Source organism: Haliotis rufescens, unplaced genomic scaffold, assembly GCF_023055435.1.
Source record: "Haliotis rufescens isolate VD_foot unplaced genomic scaffold, xgHalRufe1.0.p SCAF_8, whole genome shotgun sequence".
Classification (NCBI taxonomy): Eukaryota; Metazoa; Mollusca; class Gastropoda; order Lepetellida; family Haliotidae; genus Haliotis; species Haliotis rufescens.
Window position 1 is genome coordinate 32621990 of NW_025964372.1, and position 19513 is coordinate 32641502.

The window sequence follows — 19513 nt, forward strand, 5'->3', positions numbered from 1 at the left end:
AACGAAAGGAATTCCAATGCAATGATGTTTGGTTAAAAAAAAAGATTTCTCAAGTACCGTGCCGAGTCAAATATAGCCACTTAAAGTTTATATTTTTCGGATATGAAGTCTATACCTTTTCTATAGCAGTTTAGCATATCCTGAAGTAAGACCATTGTTGATTGAAAACAGCGAAAAAGAACATTAGGCATACGGCCTGTAGAGTATTTCATGTCAGTTAGGAACCGACCATTCGATCTTCTGTGGGAACTGACATAAGCTCACCACGGAACTTCGTACCAGGTGAGCTGTAAATGCTATCTTTCGACATATTTTAGGTATAAATCGTATTGTGAATAGATTTCGCATGACGGATGACGCACGCCGTACAAAGACGGATGGCAATACGTCACATAAGCCTTTCGGACATCTTACAATACGACAATGCCACAAATGGCCCAAATGTCGCGTTGTCGCATTGTCGCCATGTCGCGCTTTGGCTAATTTTGACACTTTTTGCTTGTTTTCGCAAGGGCGACAATGCGACAACGCTTCAATGTCCCTTGCAGTATTCCACATACAACCGCAACATATTACAACATGTTTGGGGGTAAACAAGATTATAAAGATTATATATTATTATAAAGAGACAAGAGACAATAATTGACACATTTCAAAACAGGGAGCGACTGAGTAGAACATCTGCCAGACTCATCTTGCCTAGAAACATAATCAATCAGCTGGCCTTGACGACATCTATGGAAGCCATTGTACAAACATGGTTTGAGTGCTAAAATGGGAAAAATGTTACAATCCTTGTACAGTAATGTAAAGGCTTGTGTTCGTTCAAACAACAGAGTGCAGAGTTGCGTCCCTTGGTCACGCCAGAAACCTATGATTGTAGGTTCGAATCCCGGTTCGCCCCGATGATGTTTCTAGGTTTATCAGCACCATACCCGTACTCGTGGGTTTCACCGAAGTGGTAAACGTCTGAGGCCTGCATCACTTCCGGCTTTCCTCCCACATTAAGGTGACTCGCCGTGATATAAATGGAATACTGTTAAAAATGGCGTTAAACCCAACTCACGCACTCACTAAATGCCCAATAAATGTTCAGTCACCGATTTGATAGTCAGTTCCAAATCTCCCTTTCACAAAATGTATGTTCAGAATTGAACACATTTCCAAAAGAGTTTTTCCAAAGTAATTTATCACAAGAATATCTTTCCATCTCAAATTGTGCAAAAACATCTACTAAGTAATTATTACTTTCAACATGGTGAATAACATCGTTCTCAACATAGTCCCGCGTCACACCAGTTCTGCTGTTCATGTACAATGGACCTGTAAGGATCCGGGGTAGAATAGGTCTTCAGCAAACCATTCTTGCCGCAAAAGGCGACAATGCTTGTCGTAAGAGGCGACTAACGGGATCGGGTGGTCAGACTCGCTGACTTGGTTGATTCATGTCATCATATCCCAAATGCATGGATCGATGGTCATGATGTCGACTACTGGATTGTCTACATTTACAGACCACCGTCATGTAATAGAATATAGCTGAGTGCGGCGTTAAACAACAGGCAAACAAACAAACAAACAAATCCAAGTACAATGATAGAAACAGCTGGGGACTCTTCCAGTGTACTCAATAAAAAATACAACAAAATCTCTACCCCATTTTGTCTATCTTTGTTATTATTACCAGGTCGATCTCTCCGACTGGATATATGTAAACACACGTAATGTAGCTCTACAAAAACCAAACATACGTTTATCCAACAGAATAGTAATAGCATGGTATCTGTATCGAAAATCAATAACACGTCTTACCAGTGAATATTTTATCAAAGGTATTCCTCCCGAATACCTCCCGAACTTGGACCTTTTTGTGGCTGGTAAACAATAAAGTTTATGTATTCTGGAAAAATGTCACTAAAGTAATTTTCTATTGACTATTTTTCATATAAAGCAACAATGTCATGTTCAGATACAAAAGAAACAAAGCCAATGTCGGACAGTTTGATGGTTAAATCTTCTATATTCCTTGCAATGTATTTTGTTGTGCTTTTGCATAACCTTCGACCTTGACGGCAGCACCCGCTCCTGATCCACAGTTGACGATGTTCCACTTGCGTCGTGATCTGCGACTAGAGCCGACAACTGATGGGCATCACCTTCCAGAGTAGTAGCTGGCATGTCCTCAATAACGAGCCTGCCATTCTTATAATAGCCCCTCTTGTTCTCAGATCTGAGCAAAGTCAGTTTCTCACGCTGTTGCTTATTACGAATAATTGCAAGAAACCGAGGAAAAACAATAAAACACGTGACAATTGCAAAAAGTATCCAATCAAACTTTGTTTACAAGATTATTTTACATAAAGGGGCGATATGTACGATATTAACCCTTAATGTAAAAAAAATATTTTTTACATTAAGGGTTGCGGGTTGTTACTCTTACTGTAATTTTGTTTACACTAAGAGTTAACACGTAACCCTTAATGTAAACATTTTTACGCTAAGAGTATTTTTTACATTAAGGGTTGTAACAGCGCCATACTACCCTTGCTCAAGAGTTATTGTCAGCGTAAAAAACATCCAAAGCCTTAGTAAAACTTTCACATAGGTTTATGGTAGCTAGGCATGTGGAGGACATTTCCATCAGTTACCAAATTGTCTGATGCAGTTCCCTGTGTTGACGTGTACTATGTGGTCTTGCATGTGTTTGTGACGGGTGCCACCAGTAGGGCGGGAAGGATAGGCTCACCTTGTCGCGATCACCTGTTATCATCACTACTTGATAGTGACTCAAAAACACATGCCTATGACACAGAGGGTGTCGTACAAAGATCTCTGCTTTTAGCTTTTAGCAGAGCATCCCTATGGTTATTTAAATCGTTTTGTGACTTTTATTTAAAATCGCCATAATAGCTCACTCACTGCTACACCAGCTTCATGCACGATGCAGCAATGCGAAAACGCTCGTGCTGACCGTGCACTTATCGTAACTGACTACCGCCAGCACCAAAACATCACCGAAATCAAATGGACAGCAATGGGTCCCGATCTTCCCCTCATAGACCTCGTCTGGGACGTCAGAAGGCCCGCCCTACGATGTCCGAACTGGGCTAGGTGCTGCAAGAAGAGTGGAATTTTTTAATGTGAGATTGATTCGGACAATACCACGCCGTATGAATGGATGCGTGACCAATCGTGGGTTATACCCCTATGACCAGTCGTGGGTTATGTCCCTATGACCAGTCTCGGGTTATGTCCCTATGACCAGTCTCGGGTTATGTCCCTATGACCAGTCTCGGGTTATACCCCTATGACCAGTCGTATGTTATGCCCCTATGACCAGTCGTGGGTTATACCCCTATGACTAATCGTATGTTATGCCCCTATGACCAGTCGTGGGTTATACCCCTATGACTAATCGTATGTTATGCCCCTATGACCAGTCGTGTGTTATGTCCCTATGACCAGTCGTGTGTTATGTCCCTATGACTAATCGTATGTTATGTCCTTATGACCAGTCGTGGGTTATAGCCCTATGACTAATCGTATGTTATGCCCCTATGACCAGTCGTGTGTTATGTCCCTATGACTAATCGTATGTTATGCCCCTATGACCAGTCGTGGGTTATACCTCTATGACCAGTCGTGTGTTATACCCCTATGACCAGTCGTGGGTTATACCCCTATGACCAGTCGTGGGTTATGTCCCTATGACCAATCGTGGGTTATACCCCTATGACCAGTCGTGGGTTATACCCCTATGACCAGTCGTATGTTATGCCCCTATGACCAGTCGTGGGTTATACCCCTATGACTAATCATATGTTATGCCCCTATGACCAGTCGTGGGTTATACCCCTATGACTAATCGTATGTTATGCCCCTATGACCAGTCGTGGGTTATACCCCTATGACTAATCGTATGTTATGTCCTTATGACCAGTCGTGGGTTATAGCCCTATGACTAATCGTATGTTATGCCCCTATGACCAGTCGTGTGTTATGTCCCTATGACTAATCGTGTGTTATGCCCCTATGACCAATCGTATGTTATGTCCCTATGACTAATCGTATGTTATGTCCCTATGACCAGTCGTGTGTTATGTCCCTATGACTAATCGTATGTTATGCCCCTATGACCAGTCGTGTGTTATGTCCCTATGACTAATCGTATGTTATGCCCCTATGACCAATCGTATGTTATGTCCCTATGACTAATCGTATGTTATGTCCCTATGACCAGTCGTATGTTATGTCCCTATGACTAATCGTATGTTATGTCCCTATGACCAGTCGTGTGTTATGTCCCTATGACTAATCGTATGTTATGCCCCTATGACCAGTCGTGTGTTATGTCCCTATGACTAATCGTATGTTATGCCCCTATGACCAGTCGTATGTTATGTCCCTATGACTAATCGTATGTTATGTCCCTATGACCAGTCGTGTGTTATGTCCCTATGACTAATCGTATATAATGCCCCTATGACCAGTCGTGTGTTATGTCCCTATGACTAATCGTATGTTATGCCCCTATGACCAATCGTATGTTATGTCCCTATGACTAATCGTATGTTATGTCCCTATGACCAGTCGTGGGTTATACCCCTATGACTAATCGTATATTATGCCCCTATGACCAGTCGTGGGTTATACCCCTATGACTAATCGTATATTATGCCCCTATGACCAGTCGTGGGTTATGTCCCTATGACTAATCGTATGTTATGCCCCTATGACCAGTCCTGGGTTATACCCTTATTACTAATCGTATGTTATGCCCCTATGACCAGTCGTGGGTTATACCCCTATGACTAATCGTATATTATGCCCCTATGACCAGTCATGGGTTATACCCTTATTACTAATCGTATGATATGTCCCTATGACCAGTCGTGGGTTATACCCCTATGACTAATCGTATGTTATGTCCCTATGACCAGTCGTGTGTTATGTCCCTATGACTAATCGTATGTTATGCCCCTATGACCAGTCGTGTGTCGTGTCCCTATGACTAATCGTAGGGGCATAACCCATTATTGATCGACTCATCTCAAACCTTCAATTTGTTACGACAACTCCCTGTCGTCTTTCCTGGCTGTTTGCTCCCTCACAATACGCCGCCAACGTTTTGCTGATAGCCATGTTACACCTTATCCTCCTCTTATCCACCCATTGCCATCAATCGATACCCTTTTTGTATTTCTGAAGTCATCTGTTATTTTCGAATATACTATTTTTGGAGAGTATAAATGAGTGGTATAGACGCATAAGTGATGACACGTGCATATGACATATGACAAATGAGGCATTCGGGATGCTTGTGTATGTTACATAGAGACCCCACCCTTAAATTCATAATTAAGACATAATACTGGACGTATACAAATCATGAATCAATACACAATCTGTCCTCGAGGACAAATTGATTTTGCACCATATGTGACAAAGGCACATTGTCAGATTACGTCAAATAATATAAAGGGAAAAAAGTATTCGATATAATATATATTACAAACAACACACAGGCTGCCACGTGTGGATCCGTGTGTCGCTGCCACGCCCATCAAACAATCATGATGAATACATACCATGTATTAACATAGGAAGGAAATGTGGAATGTTTCGTTACCAACATTAACCCCTTTTCCACCCATATCATTGACATTGAAATACGATTCTGAGTGTTATATTACCCCAGTTGTGATCTTGCAGACTCACGTGGACTCTCATGGACTCTCGTGGACTCTCGACCATAATGTAAATGAGACAGAACAAGACCGGGGGCATTCAGCAGTTACCTTAGACACGAACCCGTTATTTTTGGTAAACTATTTTAAAACATGAGAACCGTTATGAACTTGACACAGGGTCACCATTCACAATCATTCGGCCAGACCAGTATAATCGATGCTAGAATAAAAGATCTGCCATTTTCCCATCAAAAGGGATTTTATTTCGGAAATTATCGTGTCTTGTAAACCTTTCATTCAGAATTTACAGTTCCACTGATATGTTTGCCATGTTTGTTCCTTCTTGCTCGCTCAAGCAACCAAATTAGTGGCAGTTTCTCTGTCAAAGAGGTATGAGTGTATTATAAACAAGAAAATATGGCAATTGGCACAGTTATTAATTAAGTCATGATTTAAAAAAAAAATTCCTTCCCTCAAGTATTCTTTTGATGAAAATTCGTCAAAAAGGAATACATTAGTTTGGCCTCAGCATACTTTTACATGTATTTATGAAGTTACTATCAATCTATAAAATCATATAGCACTCAGCTTAATGTCGAGTCTTTAATCTGTGGAAGATTATCTTATTCACGTTGTCATATCATTTTTTAATGTGAAATTTACACGATATACGGATTTACCATTGGACGAGAGGCCGGTCACATGACCGCGAAACCGACGTTTATAAGTGTATGAACGACACATTTTGACGTTCATACCTTTCTTCACTCGCTTACTTTTTAAATAGGCGTTGCTCCAGGAATGTTGAAGCAGTACGTCAGTGTTTTCGTCAATTAAATCAATAATAAAATTCATATTGATCAAATATTTTAGTTTCTTTTTCTTAACGATTGAAAGATGTACAACGTCAAAACTGGCTTTGGAATCTACATGGGAAAGTAAAATTAAGATTTTATTAACAGTGTCATTATGTGCTACAACCAGAACAGTATCTAGTAAGTATTAATAGTCAGTAAATTCCCTTGTGGAAATCATTATTTACCCATTGAGTCTGGACGATGGGAACATATTTTGTACGAGGAAAGATTATGTTTATATTCCAAACATATTTGTTTAAAGAAAGTTAACGAAGACGAAGAACATTACCTGTTGATCTGTCATTGTATGAGAATTTGAGGAGTCAGTGTTTTAGCGTTGTGAAAGGACATTTTAAACTTTTCAATATCATGACATTTGTGACAACAAACATGGCTGGAAACAAGGTGCATATATATTTTCAATGAGAGAAAACAATGGACTGAAAAACTCTCGGATATGACTTAACATCATTTGTTGATGATATACCGTATTCGACGTAATAAGCGCCCAGTGGGCTCTCAAAATTAGAAATAGGGGGCTCTTATTAGAAATATTGGTGAAAAAAACAAAGTTAAAAGATAAGTTTCTTGGTTTCATCAATTTATTGTTGGTAATTGTTTGTGAAATATGGTCCGGGTGGCCTACATTTCCGATATAATAACAAACAATAATCAATTTTATTTCCCAATTTTGTTTGTTTTGTCTACAAGTTCACCCTGAATTTTGTCGACGAGGGTGTTCACTGCTAATGTTTCTTAAGGTTCAGGCGGGTGATGAGAAAAAATATATTATAGTCTTACTGAATAGTTGCAGCACAAAAATCACTTAATAAAACGGGGCCTGCTCGAGATGTGATAGTTAAACACAATTAATTGAATGTGATGGCGGATCCCCACAGCTGAAGTGGTAAAACAATGCCGGCGAAATAAAATATTTATAAATGTCAAAAATGTGTTTCATAGATTTTACTAGATAATTCGTTTTATACAATTTTAACAAATATACTTTGAACTCGACGTTTAGCTTGCACCTTTTGACTACTTGATCATAACAATATTTTGTGAGTGAAATTTGTGTTCAGTCGTGTTTATGCAAAACAGGGGGTGTGGTCAATAGGTATTGTTGTCGTAAACAAAACAGTACCCCTATTAATATCTAACACATATATTTATCCGATCATGGATTCTACAAAGTAGCACTGATTTCGTAACATCAAATATTGAACCATGTTGATTAACAAACATGAAATTAGTTGTCGTAAAAATGCCGGAAAGCGTTATATCAAAATGGCGACCCGCATGGCGAGTCGTGTTTGGAAAAGAGGATGCCAAAGGTTAAAGAGGTACAGACCTAATTGTAGTTTTGGATGATTCAAACTAACTGTTGCTAATTGCATGATGTGTATTTACAAATCATTGTCAGAGCCCGAACATTAGTGCAAATGATTAGCGAACCGTTTGTTTGTGTGACATTGAGAACCTCGTTCTTTCCATAAATCGCTGTTAAATCATTGCATGTAGATCTAAACCGTAAACGTATACAAGTGTTCAAAATTAGAAATAAGCCTAATTTCTGGGGAAGTATAACGTGTCACTGTGAAAATTTATCAGAAATAAAAGGCATACCCTGATAAATGTTTGATGAAAAGTAGGCTAAATAATATTTTCTGATGCAACTCCGATGGCTTGAATGATTTAATTGTTTTTCTCGCTGGTCCCGTGATTATAATTCAAATAAATAATATTCTAGATGAGGCAAATGCATGTATCAGTCATCGTATGAAAGTTACTGTTGGTTGTACCTGGGTTGGTTGCACGTAGGTTGTAGCTGGGTTGGTTGCACGTAGGTTGTAGCAAGCGTGGAAAGGGTTGTAGGCAGCTGTAAGTGTAACCTGTGGAAGGACCGGTTCCACAGACAGGAATTTCCATGGGTACTAGGGCTGTCATGAATCACTTGCATATTCGGTGAATCGAACCGTATCCATTCATGAATTCGTTATTCACGGCCACTAGAATCGAATATTTATGAATATGCAATCATGTGCGTTTAAATACCCTGTACCTATAAATATCCATAAGAACAACATATTATATGCATAGATTTCTTCAAAGACAACACTCTTATAATACTTAATTTGACAGTATTGTTGTCACTGGTCAATGTCGCATTCGAGCAGATACTAGTACCTGGATAAGTGCAGTATTTAAATGTATAATATATTAATAGTTAACTAACCATGTCAAATAATTTATGTTGGTATCGTTTCACTGAATATAACAAATAATATGTCAGCTACTGACTTGTTATTGCCTTCATGAATTGATATCCGTATTCATTACCCTATATTCATGATATGAATCATATTCGCCTCATAGTGTAATGGGTACAGTCCTTTTTTCAGTTCAAATCGGCAGAATAATGTAAACATACGTTTGTTGTTCATGTTAACATTTAAATGCAAGTCATCATTGAACTCACATGCTGTACACCCGAGTTCCAAAATATGTCTAATATAGGGATCATCAAGGGGTGCTTGTTTGGAAAGTAGTGCACAACTCCAAGGGCTAAGGATAGAATTGGGGGTAAAGTACCCAAACCCTAGCACAACTGACCATAAGACTCGAAGAGATATGCAAGATCTGTGAAGCAAGTGGCACTGGCAGCAGCCTCAGCGAATAAGCTAAGCTGCACTTGTTGCCAAGACTTTTAAAACTAATTCCCTCATCAACATGACCACTCAAATGATTCTCTCATGTTCCAGCAGCCCAAAATGTCGGAGTTTCTGCAGCAGCACTCCTGGGGCAGACATCACCTCTGTGCCACTGTCCAAGCCCCTACCGAACATGCCCCTCCCTCAGTATGCCTCTGTTGGGGGGTCATCAGCTGACACTCAGGTCACGGTACTCAACAACGGCCTCTCAGTGGCGTCACAGAACAAATTTGGACAATTCTGTACAGTAGGAGGTAGGGAGGGTGTCTGGTGTGTTTGTTCTCATGAAAGACTTATTTTGCCAACAACATGAATAAGCATGATAAGAATTAATGAAACTAAGCTCCAATGCAATATAAAGAGAATTTTGCACAAGTGAGTGTCAAATTTTCATACTGATTTTGAGAAATGTGTATCAGATTTCTTAAGTGTAACCGTTATGGATTAACAGTATGATAACCTAGTTCTGAATGTTGAACCAACCTGTGCTATGTTTAACAGTCACATTCTGTTTATTATATCTCAATGACTGAATAATTCCTCCCCAATGTTTTAGTTGTGTTGGACTCAGGGTCAAGATACGAAGTTGCTTACCCCAGTGGGGTCTCCCACTTCCTGGAGAAACTAGCTTTCTGTGTAAGTAGTTCATTACCCGTATACTTGCTATGTGAACATTGGAACTAAACAGTATGTTACTTTCATGTGGGGGTTAGCAAGCTTAGAAAAGTTCCCAGCTTTCAACTGCTGTTATGAGAGAGAGGGGCGATCGGGTAGCCTAGTGGTTAAAGCGTTCGCTCGTCACACCAAAGACCTGAGTTCGAATGAAGCCCATTGCTGAAATATTGCTAAAAGCGGCATAAAACCATACTCACACACTATGAGAGAGAACTATGTTTAAAATGGTGGTCAGGCTCTGTGACATGGCTGATTGTGTGCCAACATACCCCAATGGCGTTGATTGTTGCTTGTGTTTTTCAGCCACTGGTTCGCCTGGTTCAGACTCTATTGTTCACATCTCGTTATGATATGATGAGTGTGGTGAACATCATGTAGTTGCCCGTACACTCAGCAGGTACACAACGCTGCTAAATATGCCTAATTCATCATCCGCATCTTTAGTTGTGTCCTGATACAAATAATTAATTGATACTGGAAATAATATATATAGCTTACATTTATATGGCGATCATTATCTATACAAAAATAATGGATAGATAATCCATTGCCATGATAATTAACATCCTTGTCATTCAACTTGCAGTCAACAACAGAATATGAAAATCGGGATCACATTCTGCAAGAACTTGAGAAGCATGGTGGAATATGTGACTGTCAGGGGTCAAGGTACTGTATATGGAGGGGGGAGGGGGAAATCGGCCTGGTGGTTGAAATTGTGCAGCGCCAAAAATACAAGTAACCCGTTTTGATCCCAGTGGCAGATTTTGCCTTTTGAGTGATAAATTAGCTTACAATTTTTTATTCTCTGTTTTACGCTGTATTATTTTTTTAAGTTTGGTTGAGCATTTGTTTTAGGATGTGCAAAGTTGCTATGTTGACTTTACTTGAACAATGCATGACCTGCCTCATGTGTAGTTGACCCCCAATGACATGGCTTAGTGCTCATGCTATCAACACCCGGTTTACGAGGTCAAGACTTGATATAGCAGGAAAACTGTCTACTTCACAGCATAATGACATTCACTCACCTATTCTCGCCATGTCAGACTGTGTCATGAGATTGTGTCATGTTAGGTCATGTCATGTCATGTCGTCACCTGTGTTTCAGAGACACGCTGATATACGCGGCCTCGGCAGAAACAACAGGACTGCCAGCTGTCATGAACATTCTGTCGGAGGTCGTCCTGCGCCCCAACATAACAGACAATGAGGTCAGCTTGTTTGTGCTTACATCTAATCAATGTCATTGATTTACCTTCTCACTGCGTTGAGATTCACAACATAAAGCGTCGGTTACAAGCTGTTGTTTATCACATATTATTATGCTGAAAAGGAGTTGTTCAGCTGTTACAGGTAGACAAAGATCTCAGCTGGGTGCTAGAATGCATCATTTAATGGCAGCAGATATATTTTTAAAGCTGGGGCAGTTGGTTAGCCTAGTGGTTGAAGCGTTGGCTCAAAGACTGAAGACCTAGGTTTGAATTTCCAGATGGGTTAAGGGTGTCATGCTTGTACTTGTCATATGATGAGGTTAGGCGGTCGGGTAGCCTAGTGGTTAAAGCGTTTGCTCGTCACGCCGAAGACCCAGGTTCGATTCCCAACATGGGTACAATGTGTGAAGGCCATTTCTGGTGTCCTCCGCCGTGATATTGCTGGAATATTGCTTAAAGCAGCGTAAAACCACGTTCACTCACTCATGATGAAGTTAGCCTTTGTTGTTACATTTGGCTCATAAAGATCCGGGAGGAGAATAGGTCTTCAGCAATCCATGCAATTTGTAAGAGGCGACTAAAGGGATCGGGTGGTCAGGCCAGCTGACTTGGTTGATGCATGTCATCGTATCCCAATTGCGTGGATTGATGTTCATGATATCAATCACTGGATTATCTGGTCCAGACTCAATTATTTACAGACGGACGTCATATTGCTAGAGTATTGCTGAGTGTGGCGTAAACAATACAAACGCACTGAAAGTTAACAAGTTGAAACATCAATATTATTATCTTCATTTCCAAGAAAAAGAACCAAATGATGAAATGTTTGATGTATGCTACTCAAGAAGAATACTTGACTGTTTCGTGTGATTAAAGTTAATCTGTCATGGCTGGTGAGTATTACAACACACAACCATCCAATTGTGGATGTTCTTTAACTTGTTTTGAGTAGTATATTGTAAACTGTGTCTGTTTGTAAAGCTTGAAGACTCCCGGGTGGCGATATCATTTGAACTGGAGAATCTCAACATGCAGCCCGACCCCGAGCCCCTGCTGATGGAGCTTATCCATGCTGTAAGTTGTACTGGAACATTGATCATCGGGCTAACATTAGGGGTCAGTAGCTTGTCCAGTGATAAGTCGTTACCATGCTGTAAGTTGTGTTGGAACATTGATCATAGGGCCAACATTAGGGGACACCAACTTACCCAGTGATGAGTCGTTATTATGCTGTGTTACTATTTATTGCTAGACATAATATTGGTAAGGTCAGATTTTGTTGGCCACTATACCAAGGGGCAAAATGAAAAACAATTAATATCAGGGTTGATTTTGTGGTTAATTTCATAAAATAAATATTTTTTATACAACACTTGCAAGCAAAATTTTGTTAAAAAACACCCAAAGGAATTTTGGGGCTTTTTTGTCCAGATGACAAAAAAGTGAATTGGTGAATCTGATCGCATATTCCAGGCCGCCTTCCGAGACAACACTGTAGGTCTGCCCAGGTTCTGTCCCACTGAGAACATCGCGGTCCACACCCGGAGCAGTCTGTACACATACCTGAAGAACTTCCACAGCCCCAGGAGGATGGTGGTGGCAGGTGTGGGGATGGACCACCAGCACCTAGTGCAGCTCACACAGGAATACTTCGTCAACAGGAAGTCCCCCATCTGGGCCGAGCATGTTGGGATCATCGACACCAACAAGGCGGATGACAAGTCCGTGGCACAGTACACCGGGGGCAATTTACAAGTAGGTCGGACTTATTCAGTCATCATGTTCATATAAGTTGGTTGTGTTGTGAGGTAGGATTGTCATAATTGTAGGATGAATGTCTCCAGTGAGTTTGAACTGAGACTCTTTGTACGGATAGTGTTTGAACTGAAATCCTATGTACAGATAGTGTTTGAACTGAAACCCTATGTACAGATAGTGTTTGAACTGAAACCCTATGTACAGATAGTGTTTGAACTGAAACCCTATGTACGGATAGTGTTTGAAGTGAAACCCTTTGTACGGATAGTGTTTGAACTGAAACCCTATGTACGGATAGTGTTTGAACTGAAACCCTTTGTATGGATAGTGTGTTTGAATTGAAACCCTATGTACAGATTGTGTTTGAACTGAAACCCTATGTACAGATTGTGTTTGAACTGAAACCCTATGTACAGATTGTGTTTGAACTGAAACCCTTTGTATGGATAGTGTGTTTGAATTGAAACCCTATGTACAGATTGTGTTTGAGCTGAAACCCTATGTACAGATTGTGTTTGAACTGAAACCCTTTTTATGGATAGTGTTTGAATTTAAACCCTTTGTATGGATAGTGTTTGAACTGAGACCCTATGTACAGATTGTGTTTGAACTGAAATCCTATGTACAGATAGTGTTTGAACTGAAACCCTATGTACAGATTGTGTTTGAACTGAGACCCTATGTACAGATTGTGTTTGAACTGAAACCCTATGTACAGATTGTGTTTGAACTGAAACCCTATGTACAGATTGTGTTTGAACTGAGACCCTATGTACAGATTGTGTTTGAACTGAAACCCTATGTACAGATTGTGTTTGAACTGAAACCCTTTGTATGGATAGTGTGTTTGAATTGAAACCCTATGTACAGATTGTGTTTGAACTGAAACCCTATGTACAGATTGTGTTTGAACTGAAACCCTTTTTATGGATAGCGTTTGAAGTGAAACCCTTTGTATGGATAGTGTTCGAATTAAAACCCCATGACACACAATATTATCAGACTAAAAAAAAGACTCTGTAACTTGTGGACTCTCAGTGATAAGTTTGTTTTATTTATCAACTGTTAGATGTACATGAGTGTACGAGCTGTTGCACAGCATGTAACTCTCGGAACACACAGAACAGACCTGGAACTGACTGGCTTTTGTCTCTCATCAGGTGGAGAAAGATTTATCGGATGTGAGTCTAGGGCCAACCCCGTTCCCTGAACTGGCGCATGTTGTGATCGGGTTGGAGAGTTGTTCCCATCAGGACTCTGACTTCGTGGCCTTCTGCGTGCTCAACATGATGATGGGGGGTGGGGGATCCTTCTCTGCCGGGGGTCCAGGCAAAGGCATGTACACACGGCTGTACCTTAACGTTCTCAACAGGTAGGGAATGTTAGAACAAGCCACTATGTGTCGTACCACTCAATATGTGGTATTGATCACCTAACCATTCTTCTGGAAAACAACTAATCCACACCATGCTCAGACACAGTACAAATACCATGGTCAGTTGACCCGTGAAGATCGGAGGTAGAATAGGTCTTCAGCAATCCACGCTTGCCCTAAAAGGTGACTATGCTTGTCGTAAGAGGCGACAAAGGGGATCAGGTGATCAGGCTCACTGCCTTGGTCGATGCATGCCATCGTATCCCAATTGCATGGATTGATGCTAATGATGTCAATCACTGGATTGTCTTGTCCAGACCCAATCATTTACAGCTATATATAGCTGGTATATTGCTGAGTGCGGCGTTAAACAACAAACAAATCAACAAACACTAGTCAGCTCCCTGGGGCGTATACGATGTCCCTCCTCTGTGTGCAGGTATCACTGGATGTACAACGCTACAGCCTTCAACCACGCCTACCAGGACACTGGCCTCTTCTGCATCCACGCCAGCTCTCACCCCTCACAGGTAACTGTCACATGTCCCCAAGTCGTGTTTCTCAGTGTCTATACCCTTCCTGGGGCACAGGTGGCCCAGTCGTCTAAGGCGCCGCGATTCGCTTGGGCACGCCAGAAACCTATGATTGTGGGTTCGAAACCCGGTTCGCCCCGAATATGTTTCTAGGTTTGTCAGCACCATACCCGTGCTCGTGGGTTTCACTGAAGTTGTAAACGTCTGAGACCTGAATCACTTCGGTGTTTCCTCCCACATTAAGCTGACACGCTGTGATATAACTGGAATACTGTTAAAAGCGGCGTTAAACCAAACTCACTCACTCACTCACTATACCCTTCCTTGTCATTGACTGTCGATAGAAACATATCACCAGGAATTGATCTGAGATTTTAGATTTCTCGTGGCAGGCAAACTGAGAAAATTTTACTTTTTATTACTTTTGAGGTGGTGGTGGGGAGTGTTCCAAAAGCCATAAAATTCCTTTGTTCAATCATTTTCTTTTATACAGCTTACCATTGCTAAGCTACTTAGTTATAATTGTACCCTCACAGGTACATATCACACGTCCACCAAGAGTGAGTGAGTGAGTATGGTTTACGTCGCTTTTAGCAATATACCAGCAATATCACGGTGGGGGGCACTGGTAATGGGCTTTGAACCCGGGTCTTCGGAGTGATGAGCGAAGTCTTTAACCACTAGGTATCAAGTTGCATCCCTGATGGACAAGACAAGTTTTGCCCCTGTCCCATGGTTCTGAAATGATCATATCACTTAACCAACATAGCCCATAAGTACTCAAAAATATTTTAAAGGTTTCATTTTCCAATTTGCCGAATGTACCCGAAGTCAGAATTGCTGATCATACATTCTTTCCAAATGATTTTGGAAACAATTCTTGCCATAGCATTATTATGAATTGTTTTTTCTTTGAGGGAGTAATGGAAATATCCTTATCAAAAGTGAAGCAACATTTTATCCTCTGTATGATGACACAAGTGTACCCTATGTGTTCTCACAGTTGACTGAACTCGTGGAGGTCATTGTCAGGGAGGTCGTCAACACCGCCGGCAAAGTCTTCCCGGTAAGCCTTCACCAGTCTTCACAAGTCCTCATCCGATTTTATCAGTCTTCATAGGTCAAGAGATATATTTCACACATCTGATAGAGTACACGTTGCCATGTAGTCTAAGTTGCCACATTTTGCTGTACATAGTTACATCCCTTGGCCATGCCACGATCCGCTTACCTTCGGTTATTCTTGGTTTTGATCTTTGGTTTGTCGGCACCATACAAACTTGATAAGATGCTGCAATCTGCATCACATTGGACTTTCATAACAAATTTAGAAGGCATGAATTCAAAGTGAACAAAATTCATTCACTCACACATTCATTCACAAATATGTATTATGCAGGCATCCAAATGGTCACTCCGGGGCTGAATTTATTTCTTTGTTGTTTAACGCCGCATTCAGCAATATTCCAGCTATATGACGGCATTCTGTTAATTATCATGTCTGGACCAGACAATCCAGGGATTGGCATCATGAGCATCAATCCACGCAATTGGGATACGATGACATGCATCAGCCAAGTCAGCGAGCCTGAAAACCCGATCCTGTTAGTCAGCATAGTCGCCATTTACGGCAAGCATGGGTTGCTGAAGACCTATTCTACCCCGGATCTGGTCCCAGGTAAGCTATGCTTGTGGAGTCAGGTGGCTCAATGTAACAGGTGATCAGACTCTGTGAATTGGCTGATCAGCACTCTATCGGTCATAATATCAACCACTGGTTTGTCTGGTCCAGATTTTAACTTTTACAGGCTGCTGTCATATAGCTGGAATATTACTGGGTGTGGTTTCAAACTATTCACAAACCCACCCACCCACCTGCTTCTGTGGTGATGCGGCCATCAAATCCGCTGTTTCAGTCAGAGGTGGTTATTATGATTTGATACCCCTGATTGACCAATCAGAATCGAGTAGTTTCCAAATTCACGATTTAATTAGATGCTAATTCCCTCCCTCCCCAGGATGAGTTGGACCGAGCTAAGCGACAGGTCCAGTCTATGCTGCTGATGAACCTGGAGTCTAGGCCCGTGGTGTTCGAGGACATTGGTCGACAGGTGCTGGCCAACGGCCATCGCAAACCAGCCAAATACTTCTACGAAGAAATCAGTGAGTATCTGTGAAGTGATCTAGCACTATGTCTGTTACCATGGTTACTAAGTGAAGGAAAGAGACAGCCCTAATTATATGCACGAGTGCACAACTTGTGTCAACAAAAAATACAAGAGTGAGTGAGTGAGTTTGGTTTTACACCACTTTTAGCAATATTCCAGCAATATCACGGCGGGGGACACCAGAAATGGGCTACGCACATTGTGCCCATGTCGGGAATCGAACCCGGGTCTTCAGCGTCACAAGCGAACGCTTTAACCACTAGGCTACCCGACCGCCCCCAAAAGACATAATATAAGCATGATAAGGTTCATGCTATGGCCCACTGGTTCACATTTAGCCTAGGCCTCTCTTTTTCTATAAGTTGTGAACAGAATTATTTTTTTCACGTTTTGCCAGGTTGATCAGTAGTTGATATGAAAATAGCATTTTCAATTATTATTTTGTAATTGTAAGAAAATTGGGTCAGTAGGATGAGAGAAAAATAAAACTACACTAAATATGAATTGAAATTATTAACTGTTCCTGATTTTTCTATAAGTTAATAACAGAATTCTTTTTAACATTTTGCCATCAGTAGTTGATATGAACATAGACTTTTCAATTATTATTTATTTATTGTAAGAAAATTGGGTTGATTGGGTCGAGAGAAAAATAAAACTACTCTAAAAATGAATTAAACTTATTTTTCCATTCCTGATTTTTAGGGTCTGTTGATCTGTAAACATGTAATTAAATAAAATAAAACATTATTTTTAGGCAGTTGTGATATGCTTGTTATAATATAATTACTAGTCAAGGTCATTACTAGGAGGATATGGGATAGAATAAGTCTTCAGCAACCCATGCTTGAAATAAAAGGCGACTATGCTTGTCGTAAGAGGCGACTAACGGGATCAGTGGTCAGGTTTGCTGACTTGATTGATGCATGTCATTGTATCCCAATTGCGTGGATCGATGCTCATGACTCGATTATTTGCAGACCACCGTCATATAGCTGAAATATAGCCGAGTGGGGTGTTCAACAACAAACAATTAAACAAAAAAACAAACAAAACAAAACAAACATTTCTGGGTGAGGAATTCAAACAAACAACATTCTGAGTCAAAGTGATGGCTAATCTCATTCACCTTGCAGACAAGATCACCGAGGAAGACATCAGAAGAGTTGCTACCAGGATGTTGCGAAGTAGACCTGCTGTAGCTGCCTACGGTTCTCTGTCACAGATGCCGTCTTACGGGAACATCGAGACTGCTCTGGCTAGCAAAGATGGCCGCATGCCAAGGAAATTCTCACTTTTCCGCTCTTCATGATTGAAGAGTTCTGTAGTTCTAGACTTGAGATATTTACACCTGTGTCTCCAGACTGTCAAGAGGTAGTGGAGACACGCTCACGGCCAAAGATGTGCGCACCTCAACATGGTTTTATTGGAATGGAACACTGGATGTTTTTTCTGTGATTTATGTCACATGTGCTCCACTAATCTTCAATACATTTGTATGAAGTCTTTATTTTAGTGATATTGTCAAGGGCAAATATCGTGACTGGTGTTTATTTCAAACATTTATGTTTGTTTCTACAGTGTACCCTGTGTCTGTATATGTTCTTTGTAACATTGGGATTGAACCCATGATCAGCAGATCCTGTCAGCTGTGGTACACAACTCTGCAAATTGATTAAGAAGACAATTTTGCCAATCAGTCCACCAGATTTTGTATTGTGAATTTTGTGCTGTTCATCTTTGTGCCCCTACTTGTCCCTGTAATATATCATGGACTTTCACAGAGACGAGATGACACTGAACTGGGGCATTTGCGATGTCAGGAAAGGCATTGTGAGACAACCTAAATAAAATTATATAAAAGTTAAGTTTTTGTGTGTTTTGTATACAATCTTTGAACTAAGAGACTGGCCATTGATGGTGGTGGTGTGTGTGTGTGCGTGCGAGCGAGCGTGCATGCGTGCGTGTGCATGCGTGGAATTTGCATGCGGCCAGGAAGCCTAGTGGTTAAAGCGTTCGCTCGTCATGCCGAAGACCCGGGTTCGATTCCCGTCATGGGTACAATGTGTGAAGCCCATTTCTGGTGTCACCCGCCGTGATATTGCTGGAACATTGCTAAAAGCAGCAGAAACATTCTCACTCACTCACTCACTCCATGGTCTGGTGGATAGAGTATCTGCCCGGAGAACAGAAGGGTGGTGCTTATTGCACTTATATTCAAAGTGTTTAGATGGAGCAGGAGTATGAATATGCCTGTCAACTGGAAAACCTGCGTGTGTATAAAAGTACAATAATCCATACATATGACTCCTGAACGTGACGTTAAACGCCATCTCGTTTCACCTCTCTGGCTGCTCAAATAATTATGTATGTCGATCAAAATCGAAAAATTAGCACGAACAGCGGAAAATCCACCAGGTTCATCACAATGAACTGTTTGTCTGTTTGTTGCACACAACAATATTCCTGCGATATGGCGGCGGTCCGTAAATCATCGAATCTGGACTAGACAATCCAGTGATTGACATC

General features: G+C 40.9%; 1 protein-coding gene across 2 annotated transcripts; it reads left to right on the plus strand.

The window, feature by feature from the left end:
- The first annotated feature begins 7820 nt into the window (after positions 1 to 7820).
- On the plus strand, positions 7821 to 18852 carry LOC124114384 (mitochondrial-processing peptidase subunit alpha-like). Of its 2 annotated transcripts, none has more exons than XM_046474927.2 (12): positions 7821 to 7890; positions 9310 to 9512; positions 9815 to 9894; positions 10520 to 10602; positions 11045 to 11147; positions 12132 to 12224; positions 12624 to 12905; positions 14069 to 14280; positions 14723 to 14813; positions 15820 to 15882; positions 16835 to 16979; positions 18121 to 18852. In XM_046474927.2, exons 1-12 carry the CDS (start codon positions 7835 to 7837, stop codon positions 18294 to 18296), a joined length of 1587 nt encoding a protein of 528 aa, XP_046330883.1. In that variant the 5' UTR covers positions 7821 to 7834; the 3' UTR covers positions 18297 to 18852. The 2 variants fall into 2 exon arrangements, with proteins under 2 accessions (XP_046330883.1, XP_046330884.1); XM_046474928.2 differs by having other exon boundaries at positions 7824 to 7890; positions 9313 to 9512.
- Positions 18853 to 19513: the final 661 nt, after the last annotated feature.

Coding starts and splice junctions, on each gene's coding strand:
- LOC124114384 (XM_046474927.2), top strand. CDS start 7,835: ATGGCGACCCGCATGGCGAGTCGTGTTTGGAAAAGAGGATGCCAAAGG. Junction 11,148..12,131: donor CCAACATAACAGACAATGAG/GTCAGCTTGTTT, acceptor CTGTTTGTAAAG/CTTGAAGACTCCCGGGTGGC. Junction 16,980..18,120: donor ATACTTCTACGAAGAAATCA/GTGAGTATCTGT, acceptor TTCACCTTGCAG/ACAAGATCACCGAGGAAGAC.